General features: G+C 46.3%; 2 protein-coding genes across 5 annotated transcripts in view; one reads left to right on the top strand and one right to left on the bottom strand.

Moving 5' to 3' along the window:
* HNRNPAB (heterogeneous nuclear ribonucleoprotein A/B) overlaps positions 1 to 6,925 on the top strand; it is a 31,476-nt gene extending 24,551 nt beyond the window's left edge. For 2 of the 4 annotated variants that reach the window (XM_049829995.1, XM_049829999.1), the window contains one exon: positions 6,482 to 6,925. The gene's annotated coding sequence lies outside the window, so the exon portion shown is untranslated. Of the gene's footprint in view, positions 1 to 2,050; positions 2,759 to 6,481 lie in introns of those variants that run through there. The other 2 variants (XM_049829993.1, XM_049829997.1) reach the window with 1 other exon arrangement.
* The window catches only part of COL23A1 (collagen type XXIII alpha 1 chain), a 192,699-nt gene continuing 169,603 nt past the window's right edge, over positions 4,742 to 27,837 (bottom strand). Inside the window, exons 9-30 of the mRNA XM_049830000.1 lie at positions 23,993 to 24,064; positions 22,593 to 22,709; positions 22,086 to 22,121; positions 21,546 to 21,572; positions 21,088 to 21,114; positions 19,928 to 19,972; positions 19,244 to 19,306; positions 17,923 to 17,967; positions 17,345 to 17,422; positions 15,725 to 15,778; positions 14,884 to 14,928; positions 14,297 to 14,386; positions 13,864 to 13,935; positions 13,076 to 13,117; positions 12,188 to 12,214; positions 11,694 to 11,765; positions 11,548 to 11,601; positions 11,254 to 11,280; positions 10,690 to 10,743; positions 9,928 to 10,014; positions 5,865 to 5,903; positions 4,742 to 4,909 (exon numbers count right to left, since the gene is read on the bottom strand). Coding sequence (XP_049685957.1) covers positions 4,907 to 4,909; positions 5,865 to 5,903; positions 9,928 to 10,014; positions 10,690 to 10,743; positions 11,254 to 11,280; positions 11,548 to 11,601; positions 11,694 to 11,765; positions 12,188 to 12,214; positions 13,076 to 13,117; positions 13,864 to 13,935; positions 14,297 to 14,386; positions 14,884 to 14,928; positions 15,725 to 15,778; positions 17,345 to 17,422; positions 17,923 to 17,967; positions 19,244 to 19,306; positions 19,928 to 19,972; positions 21,088 to 21,114; positions 21,546 to 21,572; positions 22,086 to 22,121; positions 22,593 to 22,709; positions 23,993 to 24,064 — 1,176 coding nt within the window. The 3' untranslated portion in view covers positions 4,742 to 4,906. The remainder of the gene's footprint in view (positions 4,910 to 5,864; positions 5,904 to 9,927; positions 10,015 to 10,689; positions 10,744 to 11,253; positions 11,281 to 11,547; positions 11,602 to 11,693; positions 11,766 to 12,187; positions 12,215 to 13,075; positions 13,118 to 13,863; positions 13,936 to 14,296; positions 14,387 to 14,883; positions 14,929 to 15,724; positions 15,779 to 17,344; positions 17,423 to 17,922; positions 17,968 to 19,243; positions 19,307 to 19,927; positions 19,973 to 21,087; positions 21,115 to 21,545; positions 21,573 to 22,085; positions 22,122 to 22,592; positions 22,710 to 23,992; positions 24,065 to 27,837) is intronic.

Raw genomic sequence — 27,837 nt, 5'->3', positions numbered from 1 at the left:
GGGGGTTATTTGGCCATGTTCCCTCCTCCCCCCAAAATCCATTCCCACCGGAAGCTTTAGGGAGCGCTCCCCATGCTTCCAGTTGGGTGCAGCATCCCCACTCGTGGAGCACCAGGGGCCAAGACAGGTGCCACCGCCACAGCGAGCAGCAGCTCTGGTGTGGGTCACGTAATGCGTTTGCCATGTCTTGGGGCAAGGTAGCCCTGCCTGCAGAGCTTTGTGGCTGAAAAACTTCAGAGGGGTTTCAAGTGAGTTCTTGTGCCCTTAGGACTCAGTTTGGGAACTTTGCTCCCAGAATTGATTAGGCTACAGGATGTTAGAGAGAGGACGTTGGTAGTAACTGGAAAGATAGTCATTAGCTACAATTTTAAATAGAACAAGCCTTAAAGAAAGCTACTTGTCCTCTGCTCCTGGGCAGCAGGCAGCTGTAGTTATCTTAACATAATGGAAATCGCCATGCTTTCATGGTCAGTTAAATTAGACTAAGGAATTTTGTTTTGTAAACTAGAAAATAAAGATAAAACATAAATTTGGCTGGGCTTCAGATTCCCCCAAGATCAGTAACTTAAGTGTGTTATCCAAAATGTCTATTGATGAATCCATGAAGCTAATGTAATATTTTAGCGATCAAGATAAATCAATTCCTCAGTCTCAGACTGACCTACATTTTATAAGCATTAGCAGCCTCCCTGTCAATCATCTTTATTGCTACTGACATCTAGTGGTAACATTTAGCTGCATTTCTGAATTCCTGTAAAACAATCTTGCATTCTCTCAAACCAGAAGGAAAAAAAAAAAAAAAAAAGAGAGAGCTGTTTCCTGGGGAAAAAATGCACTACGCTTTGTGAGAGGCTGAGATAATTACTGAGTTTTGAGCAAGACTGCCAGTACTACCTAAAAGTAAAATTTATCTTTGTGAGCTATTTGCAAATTCAAAGTATTCAAAAAGATCCACATAAACGTTTTCATATGGAAGGAAAAAATACTCAACCGATCTGGCACGAATTTGCTGAGCAAAGCACATCTTTTTTTAACTCTTCCCAATAAGATCATGACTGCTCTGAAACAATTTATCATTTAACAACCTACTCTTCTAAATACGTGTGTGTGGAAAGCACATGGAAGCCTAACCAGATTTCCTCTTAGACTCTGAGCAATCGATACAAAACTCAGCAGTTCCTCTAATACAGTCTGTCGATCCACGTGATACGATCGACAAGGAACACTGAGTTCAGAATATAAAGGCCAAACGCACCGATCTCAGCTGAGGGCGGGGAAGGACTTCAAGGGCAGATCCCGGCCGCAGCCCCCCGCAGCAGCCTTGCCGGGGGACCTGTGCCTCGCTCTGTTCCCCAGCTCTGCTTTCCACAGGTCTCAGCTGAGCTTTGGCAACAGAAGGAGTTGGTAGAGTAGACGTACCGCCAGCAGATCCTCGGACATCTACCGGTTAGTTCCTCGTAGCTGAAGTGGCAATAGGCGCTGTATGCAGCAGGATCCGTACCTGCTGGCATTTCTGATGGGAACGACAGCGGCAGAAGTCCAGAGAAGCTACTGGACACAGGCTGCAGATCTGGACACGTGCAGTAACTCAGGCGTCCCGAACGTACCAGACTTGCTGCAGGTGCATAGCTGGATCTCCTTTGTACGTGCTGGACTCACCGTATTTGGGGTGCAGAATAAACCGATGCAGAGAGGGCATTTACCTGGGAATTTTCAAAGATGGTCACTAAACGGTCTGGCAGCTGAGGTGGTAGCGCTGATGGGTACGGATACCAGCCGCAGTCCTGTGCTTGGAAGATAATTCTAGCCTTCCTCCTTGACTGGCATGGAAGCACCGTGAGTGGTCAGGCTGTGCCTCGGGGACGGGGAAGAAAAATCCCAGTTTAGAGGTTTAGTCGATTCAAAATGGGCTCTCTTCCTCCGTTACGAACAAATGTCTTGGGTTCTGTGGCAGCAGAGGCTCTGTGTTGGGAGGGGGACGGCTGCCATGCAGAGCGATTAGAGTAATAGGTAAAGCACTATTCTGGTATTCTGTATCAATGTTTTGCAGGCCTGGCAGTGGTCACAGTTGATGCCTACAAGCACTGGATATTCCACAAGTTGAAGACGGAATACTGACTTGTTTACCTGAAGATAATAGGACTTCGGGGTATTTCCTCAGAGAAAATATAAATTTTAATATAATTTCATAAGCTTTGGAGGTTAGCTTGTCTTGTAGCTTCAGTGATATCAAACTTCTTCAAGTAGGAGCTAGATAGAAAGCTGTTTAGTTTTTGCCAGCGTATGTAAAACAAGACTTTTCTATCTGCATTGTAGATTGTTTGTGGACACTTCCAGATTCTTGTGCTTTCTGCAGTCATTCTGGGGACTGAACTCTCATTGATATCGATAGAGGTTCCATGAACAGGACACGTGCAGGAATTTGAGTGTAGAAGCCCAAGCGTGGTTTGGAGTAGTGAATTGCTTTTAGTTTGGAGATGACTGGGGGAGATGGGAAGAGCAACTGTACATTAAGGGAACAAATACAGATCTTCTTCCCGGTGACATCAATGAGAGATTTGCCTTCAACCTTCCACAGAAGAAGATTTTTAGCTTTAATTTGGGACAGTAAAGGGGTTTTTCAAAAGCACTAAAAGCCAGTGGGAGCTTGTTCAGCTGCTCCTTATGCCTTTAAAAACCCCTGCACCAAAAGTGATAGCTAACAACATGAAATGGAAGTAAATAAAATGCATTTTCATTGCTGTTTTGAGTTAAATAATTCTTGTTTCTTGATTTGTTAGTTGATCTGAATTTACATGGAATTAATCTATATGGTGACCAAGAAAACAGTCAGTTACTGGTAAAGATGCAAAGTATAGCCACAAAGCAAACAATGTGTAGGTGTAGACCCTAAGCAGCTAACAAAGACAGGTAACAAAAGTTCACTGCCTACAGCCGTAAGTCTTTTGTGTCCACCTCTACCAAGCTAGATGGCTGTTGCAGCATTTGCCAGCAGATAACAAATGCTCCCAGCTGACTATAAAGGGTCAGCTCAAGGACACCTCCCAGTCACAGATAAGAACTCACAGACATCAGTCAATCATCACCCTGCCTGCGCGGAGCACTGAGCATGTTCCTACTGTTCTTCAGAATATCGGAGCAAGAGCTACCTTCGTGCTAGGTCAGCCTGTACAGGGCAGATTGCCCCTGGATGGTCGCATCCCTCTCTCAAGTCCTCTCTGGCAGTAGCTGCCATAAGACGTGCAGTGGAACAAGGATCTAATAGAGGATTTGGATCTACTCAGTGCGCAAAAAATGACTCCCTTCTGTATTCTCTAAGATCAAGGCCACAAAGGGCCCCGATATCATCTGGTTTGATATCGTGGTCAGGCTCTTAATTTCACCTAAGACTCTTACAAAGAGCCTAGCAACCTGCATTGGGCTAAAGTATTTCCTCCAGAAATGATCTGTTGAATCAAAAAGGCATTAAAGTGATGGGGATTACATCACTGGTCTGGTTAGGATTAACCAGTATCACCTTTAAAAATCCATGGCTTGCTTTATTTGATTTTGTGTAGCTTCAGCTTCTACCCATTGGACGGATATTTGTACATCTTTCTCTGTTCAGTTTAAGAACTTGTTAATATAAAGTATCTCCTCCCTGTAAAGGAATCCAATTGCCTCTTGATCTTCATTGTAAGCTGAACAGACTTGGCTGTAAGCCATTTTCTTCCTCCCTGAAATAATTTTTTTATGGCTCTTTACTGCAAAGTCTCTGTTTTTTCCAACATCTTTAAAAATGTGAACAGCATAATAGGTGGCAATTTTAAAACTGATCTCATTTAATGCCTTATGAAGATACCAAAATCATAATCCTCCTTTTATTCATTACCCTGCTCTGCATGGGATGTGCCTGAGATGAGATAATTTAAAGAAAGAACGAATAAGGGGAGAGAAGGAAGAGGACAAGAGGGGTGTGCAGAGTTACAGAGTTTACAATTAAAACCACGTAAACCAAGAAAAATCAAATGCAAATGAACCCCACAAACCAAGACAATTAAATACTCCAAACTCCCAAGTTTTGGGAAGCTCAACAGCAACATTATGTGCTCTGTTGTTTCAGAAAATACTTCAGCAGAGCCCTCCCTGTCCTGCAACTCTCTACACTGAAAGTATTACTCGGTTTTTGTGTTTTGAAATTCTGCAGTGGAGGTTTCTTGGGGAATTTAGATTCCACAGTAATAAAGCGCTTGCACATCTTCAGCCACAGACCCCAGAACAGGACCCCAGAGGTGCTTCCTCTTGAGAAAAAAAAACTTTTCTTGATAGTAGTGGAAATAACCACAGGTAGTCAAGGTTGTTCTCTTTAGCCAAAGAATTGCTATTTCCGTCATATCAACAACAGGTAGCAATGAGTGGAGCTTGGCTTGGTTTCCTCTGCAAGTGGCAAGTCCGTCTCTTGTTTGACCAGATGGTATACAGCAGCTTCTTTCATTTCTAGGGCTGCATCCTTTTTTTCTTCTTTGTTTTCAGCCAGTTTTTTTCACCCTTTTAATGTGCATGTGCAAGGCAAATACAGAGTTGAGAGCCAAGTTAGGACAGGGATTTCTCCCTCCTTCATGTGATAAGGCACACTAGGGAACACGCTGTCTCAGTACTGTTAGTTCACGCAGCAACATTAGCAGTGAATACTGTTCATTCCCAGCTACTGTCATTGGTACCTTTATCAAATCCTGATGTTATCATGCGTATCTTACGGGTTTGGGAGCTTTACAGTATTTTCAAAGTCCATAAATGAGAGAATCCAGTATAAAAAAAGGTCAATATATTACTGTTGAAAGTTTTTTTTTTTCTCCTTTTTTTATACAAAAATTAAAAAGATCAAAATATATCACATTATTTACATATTGTGCTTCATGCTTAGAGATCACTGAAAAAGAACACACAGACAAACATTTTAATCAAAGAGAAATGCTCCATTCATTACACTTATTTATCTTATTGCTAACGTTATACGGATTGGCCTTCAGATTTCTTTTAATGTTAACAGTACATCCAAACGACTTACCACAGATTTAAAAACTTTTATATGCTAAGGGCATGCTCACATTCTAACCGAGGGTTTGCAACTAGTGAGTAACATGCTTGCTACTAACTTGAACTGTGTCCACACACCACATGTTTGAAGCTGGGTTAGTAATTCCACTCCGCTTCAGTGTCATACCCTTGTCGGAGAAGGAGGTTACAGCATCCTCCTACAAGTCTGGATCAAATCCTCATCTTACGGGGGAACGAGTCTCTCCTCATTCTCCCGGGCTGCCTTTAGCACTTAGCCTGGCCGTTCTGGGCATGTGAGACTGTAGGAATTACCTGACCACCTGCACCCAGATCTACCTATTTGAGCACTGAAGCAGCGTAGTGGTTGTGGATCATAATTACAGTGGCAGAAAAGTCTTTCTTTGGAAAGAAATGTTTTGGAACTCTGTGACAAGAGGTAACCCACTGTAAAAGTCTCAGCTAGAGCGTATGGGCTAAGTCACACAAGCACGTTTTGCAGGTGGTGCAGTCTTTGCACGAGTGGTTCTTAAACTGCCTAGGGCATAATAAAAGCCTAGCCTGAGCGAGCCTGAAAAAAGGCATTGCTACTGACAATATTAACGAGAGTGATTTTTCATGCTTAGCCAGTTTTTGGAGTGGTGTTCCTAGCACCAGTCTACAGCTGTGGGGAACAAGACATGAAGCTAGGTGGAATCCTGCTCTCCCAAGGCATGACATTCTGTGTGCCTGATGCTTAAAGGATGTGCAGCAGTGCAAACAATCACCATGCAGCAAACAACATTACTCAGGACCTGCTCAAGGATGTACAATTATTATTATTACTGTACCTTATGCCAACATCCTGCTACTGGTAGTCCGTCTGGTCCCTGCAAAATTGAATTTACAGATTTTAATTTCTGTTGACAGTGACTTAAGTGTCAGACCCAAAAACCTGAAGCTCAATCTTCACAACGATGAAAGGTTTAGCAGCACCTTTAATTACCATGCAAGACCCAGTTGCTGTTATATGCACAAAAATAAATACGCAGGCAATGTAATCCATGTCTACGCACAACACAAAATTGAATACACCCAAGGGTAAAAAGAAAAATAAGTCTACACTTCCTTTCTCCTTTGAACAAAAACGAAAATGTGAACAAATACAAAAATTTGGAACAACAGTTAATTAACTTCATAATCTGCTTGATATGGTAGTGGTTTTTGCAATCAGACATATATATATGGAAAACATGATGTGGAAATGTATTTTTTTTGTTAGTATGCGCTTTCCAGTTTGGGGGTGGTGATGTAATTTTTTTTTTTCCCAGATGATATCGTAATTGTGTTAAATTCGATCCTGCAGTACTTAGTTTCTTTAGAAATCTTGATTTGCTGAACTGATTGAAATAGGATGAGTTGTGGACTATGCAAAGGGAGTGAAAATATTTGTCTTTTTCTGATGGAGATACAAGAAACATACAGAAATCAGAAAGCCAGAAGAGCTTACTTACCAGGAGGAAAACACTGAAAAGGAAGGAGCCCCTTAGAAGAGGAATGGACTATATGTGACCAACTCTTTCAAGACACTTTAGAAGAAATAGCTGACTTCAGCTGCCTTTTCTGATGCTGGATTTTTTTTAAGGCTCTTGGATCTCTGATTGCATGAATTTCTGCATGTAGAGCTACAGAGAGCACACATGCACTGATCCTTCCCTCAGAGCCACCTCCACATTAACTAGGGGTGGGAAGCCACGAGGATGTGTACGCAGCAGAGATAACTGCTAGTGCAAATACAGGTCAAAATGCATTTTTACATTTTTTACTGTAAATGTCAGTCATCACATTTTTTGTATTCTGTATTGATTTTATATGTAAAATAGCCTATGCCCAATAAAACAGATGCAGTGAAGTAAGGTTACCCTCTCCAACTACTCCTAGTGTAACAGGTCAAGTTATTTTCACATGCTTTCCTATAACATTAGTTAGAAAACATACGCATTTTTCCGCTGACACCAGTCAATATTTTGGTCCATGATTATTCATAAAAAAAGTGCAACTTGTACATTTACCAGAGTTGTCTGGGGGTGAAGGGTAAAGGGGACAAGGCACAGAGCAGTTGTTTGACCTAGAAAGATCCTGACCTGCTGTTAAAGCGCATCCTAACACTGACCATCACGGGGTTGATTTCTGCCCTGGGCTTTTTCTTCTTCCTGTGCACTCAAAATACTTATTTTGGCCATCCTAAAACTGCACACCTTTCTACCGTGTTTCACTCGAGTGATTAAAAAAATGACTCGTCAACTTAAAAAGAGCTTTGCAACCTGCGTGTAAGGCTCACGCTTGTGCTCCTGGACCGAAAGCCATCGCCGAGAACCCAACAAGCCTCCACCGCACAGTAGGGTGGAGAACGAAGACAACAATCCCAGCCAGTGTGTAACTAACCCTCACATACGCAAGCGGGAAGATGTGCAAGTGCTTTACTAACTAGTCATGTAGTAGTTAGGTATCGGAGAAATTGCCTACTGCAGTTGACATTGCCTTCAGTACAGACAGGTCTTGTGTTTTCTGTATGGTTAAGATGGGAGATAGTTGGTAAATATAACATCTCCAGAGAGTAAATATATAGAGTTGAAGTGGGCCTGCTGCTAGTAATTGGTTTCTTTGACACATATGAAAGTAATTTAACTTTTTGAAAGAGAGACAGCTTACTGCCCTTTTGTTTCTCCAAAGACAACCACAAATCATCGAACATGCAGCATTTTCTATGGTTAAAAAAAACCCTGAAAATAAAACAATGACCTCTTTTAGCTAGTTGTGCAGAGCCCTTTCAGGGAGCAGAGCACAAGTCTTCCTGCATAACCGTTGGACTTCGACCTGAGCTCTGCAGGGCAGAGCTACGTGCTGACACAGCAAAAGCCCTTCTAATGCCCAGAGTGCCAGTGACCCCAGTGCCACAGAACTGGCCGGTCACTTGAGGAAACTTTTCAAAACCCAGCTGGGAATCGGACTCGGAGGGCTGCAGCAGCACAGGCACGAGGGGAACCAAACTTGGCCACAGGTGCTGAGAGAAACCAGAACTAATTTTTAGCATCTGTTATCATAAAGGAGCAAGCATCCCCTACGTGATCTCCCATTGCTGGCGCTCCTCGCCTAAAGTAATTTTAACTGGGAGGGAGAAGGCACAACGCATTGGCATCCTTCCCCAAATGCCAAAGTGAAACATCTTGTCCAGCTCTGCTGCCTTGTGTCCTTCCTCTCCCCGGAGGGATTCGCTCCTTGGGACAGGGCTTGGCCACCGCAGAAACACACACAAGCCATGCAAGAAAGAAAGAAAGAAAGAAAGAGAGCAGATACTGTACCAAAGGGCAGGGCACGCTCACCCCGTCCAGGCCTGGGAAACCTGGGTCCCTTTTGCTGCCTGCAATGCTACGATCTCCCTGTTTGAAAAAATAACTGCTTGTTGAGAATGGTAAAGGACACGGGAGTTACTCGAACAGACACGCAATGTTTCGGCAGAGGAGGACAGGTCTAGAACTTTACACCTCCATTTCTGATGACACAGCAAGTCAGCAGAGTGGTTTTATGGTAGGGAATTCACAGACACACAGTCTGTCATCTGGGAAAGATCTTTATACACAAACCAGAGATTCACATTTGTAACAGCCTGTTGAAAAGATGAGGGTTAAATCATGCAGTATGTTGAGGGAGGAAAGATGATCATCACAAACGAAAAAATTAATTGTAGTTCACATTCAATCTCCAAGCACAATAAAGCGTATTGACTGAAGGAGCTTTTTGCTGGTATAGCGGAGCCACACAACAGCTTTGATTGCCATAGCTGTGCCGATGGGGTGAGAAAAAGTCACACATTTAGAAAAGAAATGGGTTTGTTGGAGCATGTTGGAGCAAGTACCTGGCACTGCTAGTTAGGTGCAGCTGAACTAGGGGCTAACAGCTACATTTCAGTAGTTTTATTTCAATAGTTGATATGAATCAGTCTTTCATCCTGCAGCCTCAAAGCACTTCAGGGAAGGGATCTCTGGTTTTAGTCTTTATATGAAAAATAATAATGAAAAGGAGGTAAATGTTACCAGACCAAGTAATGCTTATAAACAAGTATAGGGTTTGTTTTTTTTTTTTCCCTGGCCCGATCAAAGGAATGAGATGTTCTGGAAGTGGACTTGGGAGATCCACCTTCCTCAGGCTCAAACACCCAGGAGTTTTCCTGGAAAGGCTCTTTGTGTACACGCTGCACGGCGGTGGCCGGGATGTATCTGAGAAGGGAGAGATCCGAGCTGTGAGCTGCTGTCTCAGGCAGAGAAACACGGGGAGGGCTCTTCTCCCAGGGACGCTTCTTGGCAGCCTGGAGAGCTCCAGCTCATACATCACTTACCTTTGGCAGTACTAAGATGCTAGCAACTCCGACCCGCTTCTCCACGCAGGGGAGAGCGAGCTGGGCTCATCCCCTGCTCGGTTTGCGGAGATGAAGGGATGGAGCCGACCTTGTTTTCAAACTGATTCCCATCCACTGCACTGAGTTACTCCCTGATTTCAAATGTACTCAAAAGCCAGGCCAGCAGCTTCACCAGGCCACGCTATCTCCTGAAGAGCGTTACTGAAGCCCATTGTTCCTGACTACAATAAGAAGGTCTTTACACAAAGATTCTTTATTTTTACTGCTGTGGCTTGCTCCCATCTGGCCAGTGAGGAGCCCTTACAGCGAGCAGTGAACTTCCAGCAGTGCAGATAAAACAAACCATTAAGAAAAGTGAGAAAACAATAACCATCTGCTCTGATTTACTGCAAAATAAAGAACTACCAAATCCTCTCTCTCTTTCCCTGGCTGCAAAGCTGCGTCTCCTTTTCAGTCCTGGCAACGTGTGTTTAGGGTGAGTGAAATAAAAGACGTACCACAGGACAAGGCTGATCCAGTCCGGGAGGGCCTGGTTCGCCCTTCTGCCCTTTGGCTCCTTTTCTCCCTGGTATTCCTCGCTCACCCTGTTGGCACAACAGGAAAATATCAGGAACAGGAGAGGAAACACCTTGGCTTTAAGTCGCACAGCCCTTGCAGAGTCCCACACCTCAGCCAGAGTAGGGACGTTTGCACTACTGTAGCCTCAACTGACTAATCACTGCAAAAATCTTCAGTTAAAGCTGGGTGGAAATATTTTAATAGATAATTTTATAACAGAATGACTAAACGACCAGTTTCTGCTAGAAACCAGGCTGGTATCTGACAGTAAGTGGGAACCCCAGCTTCCAGCCGCTGCCCTGCGCTCAGCTGGGCTCCTGCCTCCGGCTCTGCACCCCTTTATTTAAGGATCCCTGTAACAAAACCTTTGACTTGGATCCATTTTCAAGGTCTATAAACCAAAATTAGCAATTCTTTGCAACTTGGAGCTGTCAGGCTGCTCCATTTTGCTACATTGGCTGTGCTGGGGGGAGATAGGCTTGCAGAAAGCACTTCCAAGTGGGTAGAAATTAACTGCATGTCCTGCCCTAGACTGGGACCACGTAGATACTTGTGCTACAGAAAAGGCCTTACAGCAGCGACCTGAGAAACACTGCCAGGCTGGAGAAGGAACCAGCACCCTAGGCAAGCATCGCTGCCTGCCAAAAAGAGAGGCCAGTCCTGCCCCCCCGCAAGCATCTCTACAGCCATAACCCACTCACCTTCTCGCCTCTTTCACTTCTCTCTCCTTTCTCTCCTCTGAGACCTGGGAAACCCTATCACAACAATTTTTAGGTGGGGTTAAAGAAAAAAAAAAAAAAGGTTTCTAAGTTTAGTGTGCAAGCATCCTGGCATCTCAGTTCAACATAAGCAATCCCCAGTGATCAACTCATCCTCCCATGGTGAGAAATATGACGTTTTCTTCCTGTTGACTTGGTATGCCAGCAATTTCTTGGGAAAGCTAGTGCTTTACCATATCCCACTAACATTACAGCTATTAGAGATTTTCATTTCACTGAATCCAATACAAATATTTTCAATTGGAAAGGGAAACCCCTGTGACATCTTTAGCTGAGCAGTTACTGCTGTGCAGTGGAAGTAGTCTGGCAGCTGGCCTGAATTAAGCCCTTTCCTACAGACATCATTCCACAGGCACCATGTTTAAGGCAGAGTAGTCTATACAGTGTTAGCTACACATTTTTCCAACAACCTCAAGCAATTTGATGGCCTTTACATGCGTGTTGTTCATGTTTCTATATATCACAATTTATGTTTTCCATACTCACATCCAATCCTGGCTCCCCTGGCTTTCCCTGCAGTTGTAAAAATAAAAATTAAGACATGCCGTATTGAGTTTGGCGTTGCAGGCAAACTTATATCCAGTTGGCGAATACTGTAATGACAGCACGGCCTCACCCAACAGCCCCTGGGGTTCGAGGAGAGCTCCTCGCCATGCATCAGGATAGTGCCGGTAAGCCCAGCTCTGCAGTTCTGGCTGGACCCACCGTGGCAGGATTTTACAGCCCCTATTTTAGGATTACACCACAACTTCACCGCCCCTTTCCCACACCGATAATTACCTTCTCTCCTTTGGTACCGGGTAAACCGATGAGCCCTGGAGCACCTGGGAGACCCTTAAAGAAAACAGGAACAAGGCATTGGAATAGTTGCTGTAAGGCAGGTTTCTGCTGGTGGCCAGAAATGAGATAGGGGAAAAATGACTCACAGCGGGTCCAGCGTCGCCGTGGTCCCCCTTCTCACCGCTGTCACCTTTTTCTCCCTTTGCCCCATCCAAGCCCTGCAAAAACGACATGGCATCAACCAAGAAGACCCGGCAGCTCTGCCCAGGACAGCCACCCCGTGCACCCACCACCTCCTGGGATGCTTATACCTGTGCTGCTGTTAACATTTTCCTCTTGACCGGCTCATATAAGAAAATAGTCGAAAATACAGGTTTAAGCCTGTGGGTTTGGAAACACTAACTCGCATGTGCCGCTGGCCCTCAGGACTCCATGCTGGAGGAGGTTTTAAGATTGTAAATGTGTTTGGAAGGAAAAATGGCTTGTTTTCCAAAACGCCAACTGCTGCACAGCACAACCCAGGGATGTGTTGTCAAACTGACAAAAAAATCAGTCCCCAGAGCTGACAGGCCTTTGTGAGCCTGTAAATAATGCCCTGGCAGCCTGGAAACAGTGGGTGACATTTAATTTATTGACTTACTTTAGGCCCCTGGATTCCTGGAGGACCCTGCAGGAAAGACAATGGTACATTTGAAAACCAGATTTTAAAAAACAAACCCCAAAGTTTGCTTCCCAAACCATTTCTTGCTCAAATTATGGGCTGACAATGGCCAAATATTTCTTTTCAAGACAGGTGGCAGTTTATTTGGTTCTCCGACGTCAAGTCAGAGGGAAGGGGAACTGAAAGGGACCGCTTTGCGTAACAGGCAACAATAAAGCTCTGCAACATGAGCTTTGGGGAGCGAGCGCTGCGAGAGCTTTGCTGAAGCAAGTGACAGCAAGCTCCGGAGGGTGGCACGCTGCCACCACGGCCCTCCGAGCTCGGGCAGGGAGGATGCCACCTGCAAAGCTGCCTGGTTTTGAAGTGTGGTCTCTCAAGGTGCATCTTTGGACACAGCAGAGGCATCCTGACCTTCCCGATGCACTTGACGGCTCCTCAGCCTTTTGGAGCATCGTAGGTACCCAACACCTTAGACTTCTGCATCAAAAACGCTCCGCGTGTTCATCACCACCTGCATCCTCTCCCACTGCAGTTGATGGCAAAAAACTATGGCAAATTTATGGGAATACAGACACCATTGTGGTGGGGAACAGGTTTTCCCATCCCACAAGGTTTTATCTTTTTCCCATCCCAAGGAACAGCTTAGTTATTTGCACAATATGCCACAAATGCTGACGTAGTCTCCTAAATCAGGTGCTTCCATCTCTCCAACAAGAGCACCCAGTGCTGTAGCTCGTCCCTCATTTTTTTCCTGGATTCACAGCAGCCCACAACGATTAAACAGAGCAAGCCACCCTTGTCCTCAACTAATCACATGCGATAACAAATCTGCAGCCATGCTCAAAGAGCCTCTTTCCAGAGTCCTACCATAGGGCCGGGTAATCCGGGGGGTCCAGGCTCAGGTATGATCTGCAGAAGGGAATTAAACGGCGTGTTAACGGGGCTGGGCACAGAGAGAAGACAGTTTGGGAATGGAAACCTCACACGGCCCAGAATCATGATTTAATACTCTCTGATTTAATGGCTTTAACCAAAATATCTGCTAATCAAAGAGCTGCTTTAGGACTTACAAACAAATGAGTCTCGATAAGCACATGAATCAAGATAGCCTCTGAAATGAGAAATGTAAGCCACACTACTCAGTGTATTTGCCAGTCGCAAAATGGATGTAATGGAAAATGATGCCATTTTCTGTACAGACTGGAGGAAACTAGACTTTTTGATTAAAAAACCAAACCAAAACAAAAACCCCAGAACAAAATTAGACCTCTCATGTCATTAATAAAAAAAGATATGAAAACCCACCACCACTTCTTTTTTTTTAGCAAAAGGCATGAATAAGTTAAAAAGGATGCAGAAATCCTATAAAACTGCAAGGAGCCCAGTATGTTTTTGGAACAAAATATAACAGCAGCATCCAGTATCTCAACCATCAATGCAAAATCTAAAGTAACTTTGCAGTGCCGAGCGTGCAAACTGTTCTTCCCTAACAAATAAACCCCGTTTAGATGCATCTGAAGGTTCCTGTAGAAAGCAGCTGGGTTTTGTTCCCCTCTGCTACATTGATGAATGTGAGACTGGTGGCTCCAGCCTGCACACCCCGATTTCACCTGACCCCACATCATGGAAGAGGCTTTATGTTGCCAGGATCTTACATGATTGTTCTGCAAACAGGGTGACCCGGTGTCTCCTTTTTCTCCTTTGTCTCCTTTTGGCCCTTCTGCTCCCTGAAAGATAACAGTGTAACGCCAATGTGGTGAATCTTCCAGGCAAGCAAAACCAAGAGAAAAATACATTTGTCTTCCCCTAAACTCCAGCCTTGGCTCAGACAAAGCTCATGTTCATCCCCAGGGGACTTTGAGAAAAGCTCTCCTTTTCCTACCGGCTTAGATCACCTTCTGAATAAGCCGTTATCATCATCATTAGCAAAGAAAATGTAAAGCTCCCGCATCCTCCAGCTCCGCAGTAACACGGTGCGGAGAGGCCATTGCTTAAATCGGCAAACCCGGCCATATCCTGAGCATTTGCAGAAATCGATACATTAAAGGACCAAGCAGCAGACGTACAGGGACAGAAGGAGGGACGTACCGGTGGACCCGCTAAGCCCATTTCTCCTGTCTCTCCTTTCTGTCCCGCGATTCCCACGCTGCCCTGGTCACCCTTTGCTCCTTTGGGACCCTGGAAGTTTACAGAAAACAACTTGCTTAGGAGAAAACCATTAACCCCCCCCCCTCCCCAAAACAGCCATTTCTGCCTTTCCGCTCTTTTTCTCCACATCGCAGCACGAGCTCACAAAAAACACGTTTTAACATTAAAACTTACATATGCCAATTTTGCAGGCGCAGCAGAATTTGGCTGGGCTGTAGCAGGGATTGCAGCCAGTTAAGGTTGGGAAGGTTTATGACAAAATTTGAGACAGTGTCTGATGAACCACTCGTAAAAGGAGCCCCTTTAACCCAGCAGACGTGACCGTGAGCAGCATCTGCGCACTCACAGCACAGGGCCGTAGGCAAAGGGCAATTAATTCAAGGAGATGCAGCTGAACATTACAGGGCAGGAGCTTGCTCCTGGCAAGCTGAGATTTACTTTTCACAGCAACAGCTCTCACAGACACACAAGTAAACTCCTTTTAACTCAGCTCCCGCGAGGTCTCGCTCCAGCCATGCCCCTCGCACCTTTTCACCGTCCAGTCCAGGTGGACCCGGCAAGCCCAGCTCTCCCTGAAGCGACACAAAGAAAGGGGAGCCCACGGTAAGTTCAATCAGAAAATCATCTCGGGAAAGCATTTTGCAAGGAAATGAGTTATTCACGTGTATCGACCGTTGTGGTTACGGGTTTGGCATCGCCAGGCTCAGGAGCAGCAGCAAGGAGGTTTCAGTGATGTGCCAGCATTACCGGCTCATCTGGATTTGGGCAGCATGGTGACCTCGAGAGGCACTGAAATCCTGCCCCATCCCGAGAGATGCTTTTCTGTAGGTTAAATTCTTCTCTTATAGAAACTACAGCTGACTGTAGGTTACCGGCTATTCCTTGTGAAGCGGGAGGACAGGAGTCCCGCTCGGATGCGGTGCGGGGGCAGTAAGTGGCACACGGGGCAGGCGGGATGGAGGGCGGCTCGGCACAGCCTTTGGGACTTTGGGACTGCCGGCCCTTCTTCACAACTGCTGCTCCCATTCCCTTCTGCCTCCTGCCACATGCAGTGAGGAAGTCTCGGAGGGGCTGGGATTTCACCCATCAGGTGTGGGATTGGGAGCAGATTCATTTCTGGGACAGCATCCTCCAGAAGAGGCTGGAGTCCAGAGAGAGGTCAACAAATCTTCGGCTTTTGTGTGAAAACCTCCTTTTTCAGCCCAAGAAAGTGTTAAATAGCATTTCCTTTACCACGTGTAGTCTCAAGTCCCACAGCCAGCATCGCTTGCCTTATTTTGGCTTGGGAAACACTTGCTACATGGAGAGCTGCTAACGACCACATCGCTCCCTGGGAAACAAGGTCTGCATGGCAGAGGTTGGGCTCACCTTGGGACCTGGAGCACCCTGGGGGCCCGGTGGCCCTGGGGGACCTGGCGAACCCTGAAACACAGCAAACAAAACGGGCGTGAGCATGACTAATATTAAAGCACGCTGTCTTCATGCTGCTGGGGACGAGCTGGGAGAAGCTCCCAACCATGATCTACAACAGACACTTGAGGGACCGGGGTTGCCCAAACGCCACCCACCACAAGCTCAGCTGACACAAAGCCACCCAAGGGCCCCTCCGGCACAGGGGATGGTGATGCAAATGAAAACACAACCGGAGCTAGCCGGGTGTACAGGTGCAGCAGTACGTGTGTTAAGAGGCAAAATGTCTTTATTGGAGATGTGGCCCCAGATCTGGTGGTCTCCTTTTGCACTCTCCCAGCTCCAGGCAGGCGGCCTGGGGAGAAGCATCCTGCTGAAAACAGCAACCACCAGCCAGGGAGGTGCAATTAAAGAGGGGAAACGAAGGACTTTGTGCGAGCACTAACAGCAGGAAAACTTGCACACTTAAATAATCTGGTTTTCCTGGGCACTTCTGGGTGTGGAGACCATGATCCGCCTCGAGATGAACAAATATGTTTCAACTTGCAAATTATCTCAAACAGCAAAACGCATGGTCTCGCTCAGCTGAAAAACAAAACGGTATCATATCCTCAAGCACCTTTTTCCATGAGTGCATACTCAGATACTGTTACATTTAATCACACTGGAAGCCACGTAGAGCCACCCCTTTCCAAAGCACCGTCCGTGAGACGGGTCAACACGCAAACACTGAAAACAGCTCATAAGCAGGAAAACGGCAAAGTTAGGGAGGTTCAATGACGTGCCCCTCGGCAATCTCCGCATGCAGCAGAGGGGAGAGGGTCTGGGCCCAGCAGATGAAGCCTCCAGACGTTCGATGGAGCCTCTCCAACCACTGCACTCCACAAACTCCACTCACAAAGCTGCATGCCGTGCAGACATCTGGCAAACGGTAATTACCATCACTTTGTGTATCCCTGCAGCCTGTTATAAAACAATTAGGATGGTTCTCAAATATATCTGTAATTAAGTATTTATTCTATTCAGCTTCTTTCATCTTAACAAAAATGGTAGAGCATTGTTCGGTCAGGCAGATTGGGGCTCGGGCACAGTTTTCCTTCCTCCCGCATCCCGACCGCCGCTTGCAGAGAAAACCGCTCCAGAGGATGCGCAGTGAAAATCGCAGCTCCGCACCATCCCATGGGAAGAACGCTCCGCAGCCAGCAGTGTTTAAGCTGTAATTTGGCTGCTCGCACTCGTTGCGTCGGGTGTTTATATGTCACGGGCTGTGTCAGGTTGCTTTCACCTGCAGAATATTAACTCACATCCCACAGCCGGATCCCACAAGCCTGGTACCCAGCCTGAGTTCACAGCCTCGAGTTTTGCCACTCTTTTGCTGGTACATCCCAAATATCCTCAGCTCCCAGATGCAATAAGCTCTTCCCTCCCGTCCAGCTCTGTGCCGAGACCGAGATCTCGGGAAGGAGATGTAGGACGGGGACAGACACAACGCCACAACGTCACCATGGCAAAGCTCGGCAGTTTTTCAGTCCTTTCCCAGTAACCCGCAGGAACTGACATGGCCATGCTGCGACTTACCTTGAGCGCATCCAGGATTCGGCCGTCGTAGTCTATCACTACGGTGTCACCCTGTTCCCCTTTCAGGCCGGGGGGACCCTGCAACCAGGGACAAATCCTATTTAGTTTTTGCAGCATCTGAGAAGCAGGTGGTATGAAAGCAAAGACCTGACACCCAGGCGTTTGGGGATTCTCACCTTACAAACACCATCGATTTAATCAATTCCTAGACTGACAGCTGTAACCGTCACCCAACCAAACCTCAAAAGGGCATCAATTTGCGTAACAGAGAAGTGCATAGAAATCCTCACTTCATTATCACTATTCACAGCTTCCCTCTTGCAAAAAAAAGGGTCACAGGATGGTCACTTTGATAACAAAATTGGATTTTGATTGCATTTCCCAGAGCTATCTCCCATGGCAGCGTTCAGTACCTACATAATGATTTGTTTAAACATGCACCATCTCTGTTTTCTAGCACTGAATGATCCTGAAGCAATTCAACCACATACTAAGCAAAAAGAGGTGGTGGGGTACAGCTCAGGTCAAGGCAAATACACAACTCCAAACTGAAAAAGCAAAACCCTGAACATCCATACCCGGGGTCCAATGGAGCCAATTCCTCCCTTCTCACCAGGTTCACCCTGAAAATCAAAATCACATTTTTGGTTCAAAGAGACCAAGGAAAATATAGGATATTTATCTTAAAAATACTGTAACTACATGAGATGCCAAGATATGGTTTAGATTAGGAAAAGTATGGCACCAACAAGGAAAGCAAAAAAAATAGATTTGACTTCAGAGCAAATATTTTGCAAAAAATAACATTGGTGTGAGCTAGTTGACAGTAAGAAAATGTCTCATCGCAGAGGGAGCAGAGTGGCCTGCTCGGGGCCGAGCTGCCCGTAACGGCGATGTGCCGTGCCGCTCGCCGGCTCCGCTGTCCGCGCTGAGCGTGCCAAGCTCTGGCTCTTTGTGCTGAAGTTTCACATAGCCCTCTCTTTGCTTTAGGCTGAATTTTGCCTGTGGAAAGTTTCAGCCAACACTTTTAAACCATTTTCAAGGACGAGTTTAAGGAAAAGGCCTCTGCCAAATTTCCCCCACCCCCTTTTTTTTTAAATTGGGAAGTTTTGGAAAGCTATAGCACTCTCACAGCAGTGACCTAAAATTCAGTTCAGCATTCAAAAAACGTACCTTTTGCCATACCCATGGAAATCCATTTGTTGGACAAATTAAAGCTCTCCAAAAAGTAAAAAAATGGTATAAACACAAAGACTCTCCGTAAGAAAACTCAATTCAGCAGATCCCAGAGGGAACAGACCAGCACTGCTGCTATGGTTTTAGAAAAAAAATGGCTAAGGGTCACCTGAGCCCACATTTCTCCATCATACACAGTTTCTTGCCCAACAAGGAGCCACGACTGTTTGATATAGAAAACACGACTGGATACAGATCATACTAAATAAGAAGCAGCTGAGGAGGAAAATAACAGCTCACAAATGCTGTCCGGGTCTCATCATCACCACTTAACATATCAAGAGTGTCTTATTGCGTTTCTTGGCAGTTAGGAAGGTCCGTAGAACAGGACGGCACTTAAGTGCTCTAGGCTTTGAAGCGATACTGCAGCCATCAATACATCGGATCAAAATGTGATCAGAGGTTTAGCTCTCTTGGGGAAAAGGAGACAATTCAATGAAAAACGTGCAAGGAGACGATTTTAAAAACTCTTGCACTGTTCTCTGCTGGAATCCAGCTTTCATCACCACAAAAAGGTAAAATACTTAACATACCCCTGTTTTATTTCAGTTTGGGCATTTTATGAGCCTTTTAGAAGGCAAAGGCCTAAAACACCTACTCAGCTGAAACCCTCTGCCTCAAGAGGGCTGTGCCCAGCTTCCCGGCTAATGGACATTTATTTACCTTGGGTCCTGGCAAGCCATCTGTGCCATTCTCTCCCTTGGGACCCACGCTTCCTTTTTCTCCCTGAAAACAAGACAATTTCAATAAACGTTATACAGGTAGGACGGAGAGCAGATTTCTTCAGGTTATAATTTTCTTGCTTTAGCTTTACTTTTACATACATGAATGAGCAAAGCTCTGCTTCTAGCCTGAAATACATCACGTTGCGTAGGGGCACAAGGGGAGTCTTTGAGGTAAAAACAAAGTTTTCAGGCTTAACAGTTTGGCTGCGGGTGGTATGTTCAGCCATAAAGTTAGCCCCAAAACCGCAGCACTTGGAGAAGGCTCCCGCGGAGAGCCCGCTGCACCCTGATCTGGGCAGCAGAACCCACGTCCCGAACCCCTGCTCCGGGCCACCCCCAGCAACACTCCCTAATTCACTTCTGCAGGAGGAGCCTCTAAATAGCAATTCTCTGCCAAAGCCAACAAGCTGCGTTTGCAAACTTCTTCTGGGCAGAGCTACCGTGGTAGAGGGGTGGGTTATGCTTCTCTTTCTCTCTTTTTTTTTTTTTTTTTTGTTCTTTTTCCATGTCAGGGGAGAAATGTGCTTCTCTATCTGCCCCAACTGTGATACTGTGCCAAGAACCGAGATAGCAAAAGGCGCTGCCGAGCACATACATTGGATGGACACAGAGCAGAACATACCTTAGGGCCTGTAAGTCCTGGTTCCCCAGGGATCCCATCATCACCCTGATGAAATAAAATACAAAAGGTGAAATACAATGAGCTCTTACACATGTATCATTAGGATCGAACACGTCATTTGACCCCACTGAGTGTCATTGATCCCACCGAGACCCACACAGGTTTGCAGGAGGCCAGGGGAAAGCTGCAGCAAGGAGCCCAGGAGGCTCCAGCATGGTCCCCTACTCCCGGGGAAGTGGATGGGCATCTCCCAGCATTTGCCTACAGCAGGCCCTGAGGAAGGTGCTCTCCCACCTTTAATAGAAATTAGGTATTTAATCCATTTAGGCTTTTTGGATCCCAAAGACCTCCTGCAAGCTACCACTCATCTTCATGGACTTCCATCAGAAGTCACCAGTACACCCATCTGCCAGGAGGAGATTCTTGTTTCACTTGTTTTAATCCAGGAGAACAATGAAGCATGACCACTTCGTAGGTGCTGAAGAGGTTAATTTTACTAGCCAGTCATGAAATTTTTTTAAGCCAAATTCTGGCCTGAAAAACACCCACGGCCACGTCTGTTCTGGGGCAAAGCAGTAAGAGGGAAACGCTGGGCCCTGTCAGCGCTTCAGCTTAAGGCAGTGATTTATCCACTACTGGATGGCACCACCAGAAGAAAACGTGGAGAGCTTGGACACGTGCATCTCCCGCAGTCTTCAACGCCCGACCCAAGCAGCGTGCCTGTCCTTAAGAGAGTGGGCAATCCCCACGAGACCGAGGTGCTGCCTGGTGATGCCCATCCCAGGAACCTCAAACCCAGCCCAGGGGCCCCCGGACAGATAACAGCCTCCAGGCGCTTCCCGGTTCAGCCTGAATTATTGGAGCAAAAGGGCTCAAGACCTACTGCTTTGTTTGGCATTTGCTATTTTATTCTTTGTCTGTTGGGCAGATGTGATTGCAGCTTCTGGCTTGCTTGTGGTAATGAAAACCAGGCTGAAGGCACAGCCGTGCCCATGCCTCAGGGTCTCATGTGTGAGAAACCCTGGGGAACAAAAGGAAGGGCTCGGTATGGACAGCCAGAGCTTCATCAGTTTCTGGCATTGGTTTCCCTAGTTGAGCACCAAGTAATGCAAAGGAAAAAAAAAATAATAATAATAATAAAAAAAAAATCACCATTTTACCTTTTTGCCTTGGATGCCAGGATCACCCTTCAACAGCAACACACACAGACAAGAAAGAAGTTTAGGGATATAATAGAAAATAAGACCATCTATATAGATAGTAAAAATTCATTGTAAAACTAAAATACTTGGCTTGTGTTGATCATCTTTATCCTCCTCAAATGCAAGAAAGCACATTCCCACAGTACACCAGTGTCCAGCCCCTCGTGGCTCCCTCCACTCCCATTTCAAGGTTCTAACATGGGCAGTGGGTATGATACTGAGTAGGAGACAACATTCAGACATTTGCAGCTCCAAGTCAATGGCTAACGTGATACCTTAGAAATTTTGTATCTGATACATACAGATGAGTGCAAGTCCAGTGCAAAATACCTATGTTCATCTCCACCCCCATTGCACAGCAATATTTCAAGAATTCATATTAAAATTAGACAGCTGAGAAATTACTTATTACCCACCTTTGGTCCAGGAGGTCCCCTGGCACCCTGTTGAATGTAAGAATAGTTGGTATACTTGTTTGACAATAGAGTATAACAGCATAAAAACATTTCCAAGAGTACTTGAATTCCCATGAAAAAAAAATGACATAGATACCAACTTCTCATCTTCCCTTACAAATATAGCCGTAAGTTCTTTGTGCTCCCAGTAAATAATAAATATTCTTTTACAGCTGGTGTATTTTATGTATAACGAGCACCTTTTTATCCAACCTAGACCTTAGTGAATTGGAGTTACAGTGCCAGGAGGCTTCAGAGGGGCAGCAGTGGGGATACAGGAGCAGCACATCCCTCCAGAGGAGCCAAGGGGACAAAGACTGGTCTCTCTTCTCCCCAGGGCACAGGTACCCCTGGACAAACACCCATTTTAGGGCATCCATAATTTCCCGTGGGGTCTTTTGGCCTCCATAAGCAGTGACACAAAACCACTTGCTGCAGCGAGCTGAAGGGTGATGTAAAGCGAGAGGCACGCACACACGGATGCTTCTGGGCAATACTAACCACGAGGCCGTCCTCTCCCGGCTCGCCTTTGAAACCCTGCAAAAATAAAAAGGCCCACGTTGAAGCTATTACCGCTCATTCTCCAAAATGCTCAGCAGTAAGGAGAATGTTCAGCACCATTATGTTTTAGCTTTTTTTTTTTTTTTTTTTTTTTAATTAAATAAATTGCCGGTGATCTGGAGATTTGCAACAGGTCATCCGAAGGCTACAGATTGGGGAAGAGATCTCCTCCGGGCTCTCTGAATGACAACCAGCACCTGCAAATACACACTTTGGGTCCAGCTCTTTGCTCCGAAACTGAAGATGGACGGTGCCCCTCCTGCTCCCTCGGCCCCATGCCCCAAAGTTTTGCTGTACCAGCAGCCACCAGAGCCCAACTGCTGGCCCAGGCTGGGGACCCAGCGGTTGGGGTGGCAGCACCGGTGAAGGGGACACCCTTCACCCTCCTCTCCCTCGCTGGGGTGGGAACTGCCCGGCCCGTGCTCGCTGCGCATCTCCCGTCCTTACAGGGGGGCCTGAAGGTCCTCTTGGGCCATCTTTTCCCGTGTCACCAGGAGGCCCCCGGGCACCTGGGGGTCCTGGAGGACCAGGGGGACCAGTGGCTCCATCTCGACCTTGATCACCCTGGAAGAAGTTCACACAGACATGGTGAGATGAAGCGGCGTCGGCCACGAGGTGCCCGCGACGCATGCACCGCATCCCTGGGCCATCGGCACGCTGGCCTCTGCCGTCCCAGAGGAATTTAATTACAGCTTCCAACTGGGAAGGCTGGAAGCGAGCTCATGGCCGATTCACGCCCTTTGGGTCTGGTTCCTTAATGAGGATTTTGCCCAATGCCTTCCAACGAGGTTTTATCTCATTAAGCCTTGCCCAGCGACTCTCCGTGGAAACCACCAATTTGACAGTACCCAGAAATAACCCAGTCCCAACAACATGCCGGCCCAGAGCATGCACACACTTCATAGCTTAGTGCACCACACCAAAATAAACACACACACACACACACAAAAGTAGCGCTTAGTGGTACCCTTTAAATACAGCCAAGGTCGTATATAAACATCCAGCGTAGCTCACACCCTGCATCGCTTGGACGCAAAGAAAAAAAAGCAGCAGTGTATCTCCGTGCGATTGTGAAGGTTTGGTAGGTGCCCGCTCCGGAGGTGAGCACCCCACGGGGCTTTGCCACCCAGTTATCAGCTCCGGACCCCCCACCGGCCGCCGCAGCCCAGCTCCGGGGCTGTGGCCGGGCACATCCATGTGGCTGCACAATGGAAAGCCTCATGGAAAGGCCGTCTCATAAATCTTTTAGCAACATCTGGAAGGGTTACCACCGAGGCAGGATGAGGACTGTATTTAATATGTGGTCCACCCTCAAATCAGGGACAAGTGTGGGATTTTCAGAAGTCCTTAAGTGACTTAGCAGCACAAATCCCACGGCCTTTCAACAAGATCTGTGCTCCTAAATCACTTGCATAGTTTTGAAAAAAATCCTATTGCAAACGCTGAACACTGCATTCAATTATGTCAAGTCAGGAGTCTCCCACTGAATTTTGCCTAATTAAAACATCACATTTAAGAGTACAAGGATTTAGACAACTCTAGTTTTAATGCATTTTATTTTACAATACCCGCACTGTTCATATGAACATTTATAGGACTTTGCTGCTTGATCCCCACTTCCCACAAGTGGCCAAATCCTAAAACACATCACTTTTATGCCTCTGTTGAAAAAACTCCCCCTAAATCCAATGGGGTTTCACTCAAGCGTGCTCCCAACAAGCACTTCTGAATGTAGCCACAGTAGCGACAACTCAAAATAGCAATAGTGCACTATCAGCCAGAAAGAAGAAATAAAAACAACTCAAAGAATCACAGCAAACCAGCGGCATCAGATCCGATACATCTACCTTGAGCAATCGCCGGCTAAAGACAAGCTGATCGTTAGCCAGAAATCCATGATTGAGCCGGGGAAAAACCATCTAACCAGGTGAAGTGGGAGGCAGAGGAGGAAAGAGCAAGAATTTAAGACGAAAGCACAGCAGAACAATATGTTTTAAAGGCTGTAACAATACAGAACAATTTTTCCTTGATAATTAATGCATAAGGATGAATGACTGGTGTTCCTCAGAGTCGGTATTGGGACCGGCGCTGTTTAACATCTTTGTCAGTGACATGGACAGTGGGATCGAGTGCGCCCTTGTCAAGTTTGCCGATGACACCAAGCTGTGTGGTGCGGTCGACAGGCTGGAGGGAAGGGATGCCATCCAGAGGGACCTTGACAGGCTGGAGAGGTGAGCCCGTGTGAACCTCATGAAGGTCAACAAAAGGCCAAGTGCAAGGTCCTGCACATGGGTCGGGGCAATCCCAGGCACAAATACAGGCTGGGCGACGCGTGCATTGAGAGCAGCCCTGTGGAGAAGGACTTGGGGGTGTTGGTTGATGAGAAGCTCAACAGGACCCACCAATGTGCGTTTGCAGCCCAGAAAGCCAGCCGTATCCTGGGCTGCATCAAAAGAAGCGTGACCAGCAGGTCGAGGGAGGCGATTCTCCCCCCAGGAAGATGATCGGAGGGCTGGAGCACCTCTCCTATGAAGTCAGGCTGAGAGAGTTGAGGTTGGTTACCCTGGAGGAGAGAAGGCTCTGGGCAGACCTTATGGCGGCCTGCCAGTACCTAAAGGGGACCTACAGGAGAGATGGGGAGGGACTTTGTAGTGATGGGACAAGGGGTAATGGCTTTAAGCTGAAAGAAGGTAGATTTAGATCAGATGGAAGGAAGAAGTTCTTCCCTGTGAGGGTGGTGAGGCGCTGGGACAGGCTGCCCAGAGAGGCTGTGGCTGCCCCATCCCTGGCAGTGTTCAAGGCCAGGTTGGACGGGGCTTGGAGCAACCTGGTCTGGTGGAAGGTGTCCCTGCCTGTGGCAGGGGGGTGGAACTAGATGGTCTTCGAGGTCCCTTCCAACCCAAACCATTCTATAATTCCATTAAATAATCTAGGGTAGCCAAGAGTGGTTGTTTTAACGTTCTGGATACACTGGAGCTTGGTAAGCTGTAAACAGAGGGAAACAAGTATCTTTTCATTAGTTTACTGCACAATAGGACATTCAAAGCAGCTGGGGTACAGAGGATTCCCCTACTGCAGGGCTTTCTGCAGAATAAAGAGCATTATTCCAGTAAACCCCACAGGGGATATATCCCAGCATTTCTCCTGAGACCAAATATTATAATTTTTTTTCAGAGGCTAAAATGAATACTGATGTATTCCCCAGCCTGCAAAACACAGATAAATCTCTCAGATTTATATGATGCAAAAACAATGTATTCAGACCATGTCAGTAGTCATTGCTATTGTCTTTTAGCCTTTCCACTTATCTATCTAGGGAGAAGCAGTAAGACATTTCCTTTCTCAGCACACTGCTTGCGTCTCCCTTTCCCCCGTCCATCCCTGCACACATCCGTAGGAGGACCAAAGGGATGGAACGAAGCCACGAGAAGCCCAGCAGGAACACACAGTACGTCTTCCATGAGGATTTTGGAAGAGTTCTAAGAAACAAACCTCTTGTCCAAATTGCCCAGGGAGCTTTTAAACCTTTCACGCAAGTAACAGATAACCCTAAAACTCAATTTTGGGGTAAATATTGCATAGGCAAGCCCACCCTCCTACCCAGCCTCCCAGGACAGGCTTAGCAGCAGGCATCCACAGGTACATTGAGCACGGATATTTTAACACAGTCATCTTGGAATGGGAGGGGAAAACCAAAGCCAGATAGAAAAAACTAATCAGCCCTGGAAAACAAACCCCTCCCAAGGATTTTTTTCAAGCTGTAGAGAGAGGCTTTAGCTCAGCCCTCACTTAAATACAGCCATTTTGGGGAGGAACAACACTGAAATCCTGAGATTTTAAAAACCCGAGATGATGCCACATTGAAATTAATGGGGACACAGAGCCCTTGCACTTGGCCAGGCCCTCCAGATACTACAGAAACCACCAAACAGGCTCTACTGAGACCAAAGGGTTTTGTGGTAGACCCAAAGGACCTAGTTTTATGGCTTCTTATATGCATGAAGATATACAAGAGCATTAAGCGGGATTTTCAAAAAAGCTCAAGGAGCCAGACGGGAACTGAAACTTTTTTCTTACCCCTCAGATTGCTGAACACCATCCAAGTAAACACCTTCCAAGTAGAGCTCTATCTATTTTGATGTGAAATGACAATTTGCATTTGCTCTGAGGCCAAACACGCCATATCCCACCAAATCCAGCCATCACACATTTAATTTTCAACAATCCCTGTTACAGATGGGCCCACCTGGTCATGGGACACTGGGCTAACTGGCTCTTGGGTCTGACTCTGTGCAGCAATGGAGTCTTAGAGCACAGGAACCTTGAACACCAGTAATTTCCACCTTTAGACTACTAGATTTAGCCATTTCAACATAATGTTCCAACGTAAGCAAATAAAATAAAATAAAATAGAAGTATCCATAGGTGTCTCTGTTGACTGTCGTTGTGAGCTCTGCAGGACACTTTCCGTGCTGAGCTTTTATCTGAAATGTGAGCTTGGCAAGCACTTACTTTTTTGCAGACAGTAAGAGAGAAGCCACTTTTCTATCTGCAGCCTAAACTCCAGCCTGTTGCTGTAAAGCCAGTCCAGCCATGCCAGTGTTTAGTCCCACAGCAACTCAATACACAGGTTCAAACGTTACTGGTGCCACCTCCCTCGACAGATGTGCAAAGATCCATCAATCCCACCATTTGTCTAAACACCAGAACTATCAGTAAGAACAAGATCACCCAGTCCAGAGTGGTCAGCCCAGTGCCGGCTCAGGGAGCAAGTCTGGCTTATGAGAACAGTCCTTTTCACAGCGGTAGCAATATATTTGATTTTAAGAGGGAAGTACAAGCACAAATATCAGGCACACCAGTCCCAGCCTTGGCAGCGTCCTGCTTCGACTTTCTCTTTCCTCCCCAGAGCAGAGGGACTCTGTTCTCATTTTCTGCCTGGAAATACACTTACGTGCATTTTGTCAGTATATTTGAGTAGGTTTATTCTCCATCTTGATTAGGTGAGGCTGCACAACAGCCTCCCTGATGCCGTTTGCAAGCACTAGCGTTCAGCACCTAACTCGGGCCAACGTGAACTCCTTCCTCACCTCCCCAAAATCACTCTCCAACATCTGCATTACGCTCACATGTGCAATAATCTCTTCTTTGTCCATGCTGGTGGCAGGTGTTTATTAGAGACAGAAAGAGAAGCAGCGCACACACGAACATATTCAGTAGCTAATCCCTAATTGTCTTCATCTCACTTCCACTGCAGACAGTCCCTCCAAAGCCTCCCCAAGTGTTATTCTCTTTTAATCTATCATTCCCAATGATAATATTTTTGTGTTCACTGACACACACGATCCCCACTCCACCGCCCATAGACATGCACATTTACAAGGGAGGCAGCGTTGGATATATTCCAAGTTATTTATCCTCCCGTTGATGCGATGACTTGCTGCGACACATCTTTCAAAATCAGCTAAACAAAGCCACCGCTGAAATTTGAGGAAGAACACAGATTAAATTAAGAAATAAAAAATAATCTAGGCCAGATGGTACTAAAAAGTTTCGTACCCAATCCGCAACCCTGAGTGTCTGGAGACATAAAGAAAGCTATTTTCAAAGCCAGGCACCAGTTGTTAGACCTACTTGTGCATGGCTCTGCCAGGCTCGTTTCTCCCCCTTTCCTCCCAAATTGTTTCTGAGC

Source organism: Accipiter gentilis, chromosome 26 (genome assembly GCF_929443795.1).
Source record: "Accipiter gentilis chromosome 26, bAccGen1.1, whole genome shotgun sequence".
Lineage (NCBI taxonomy): Eukaryota > Metazoa > Chordata > Aves > Accipitriformes > Accipitridae > Astur > Astur gentilis.
The sequence above is the reverse complement of the archived record's forward strand: the minus strand, read 5'-3'. Positions and strand labels throughout refer to the sequence as shown.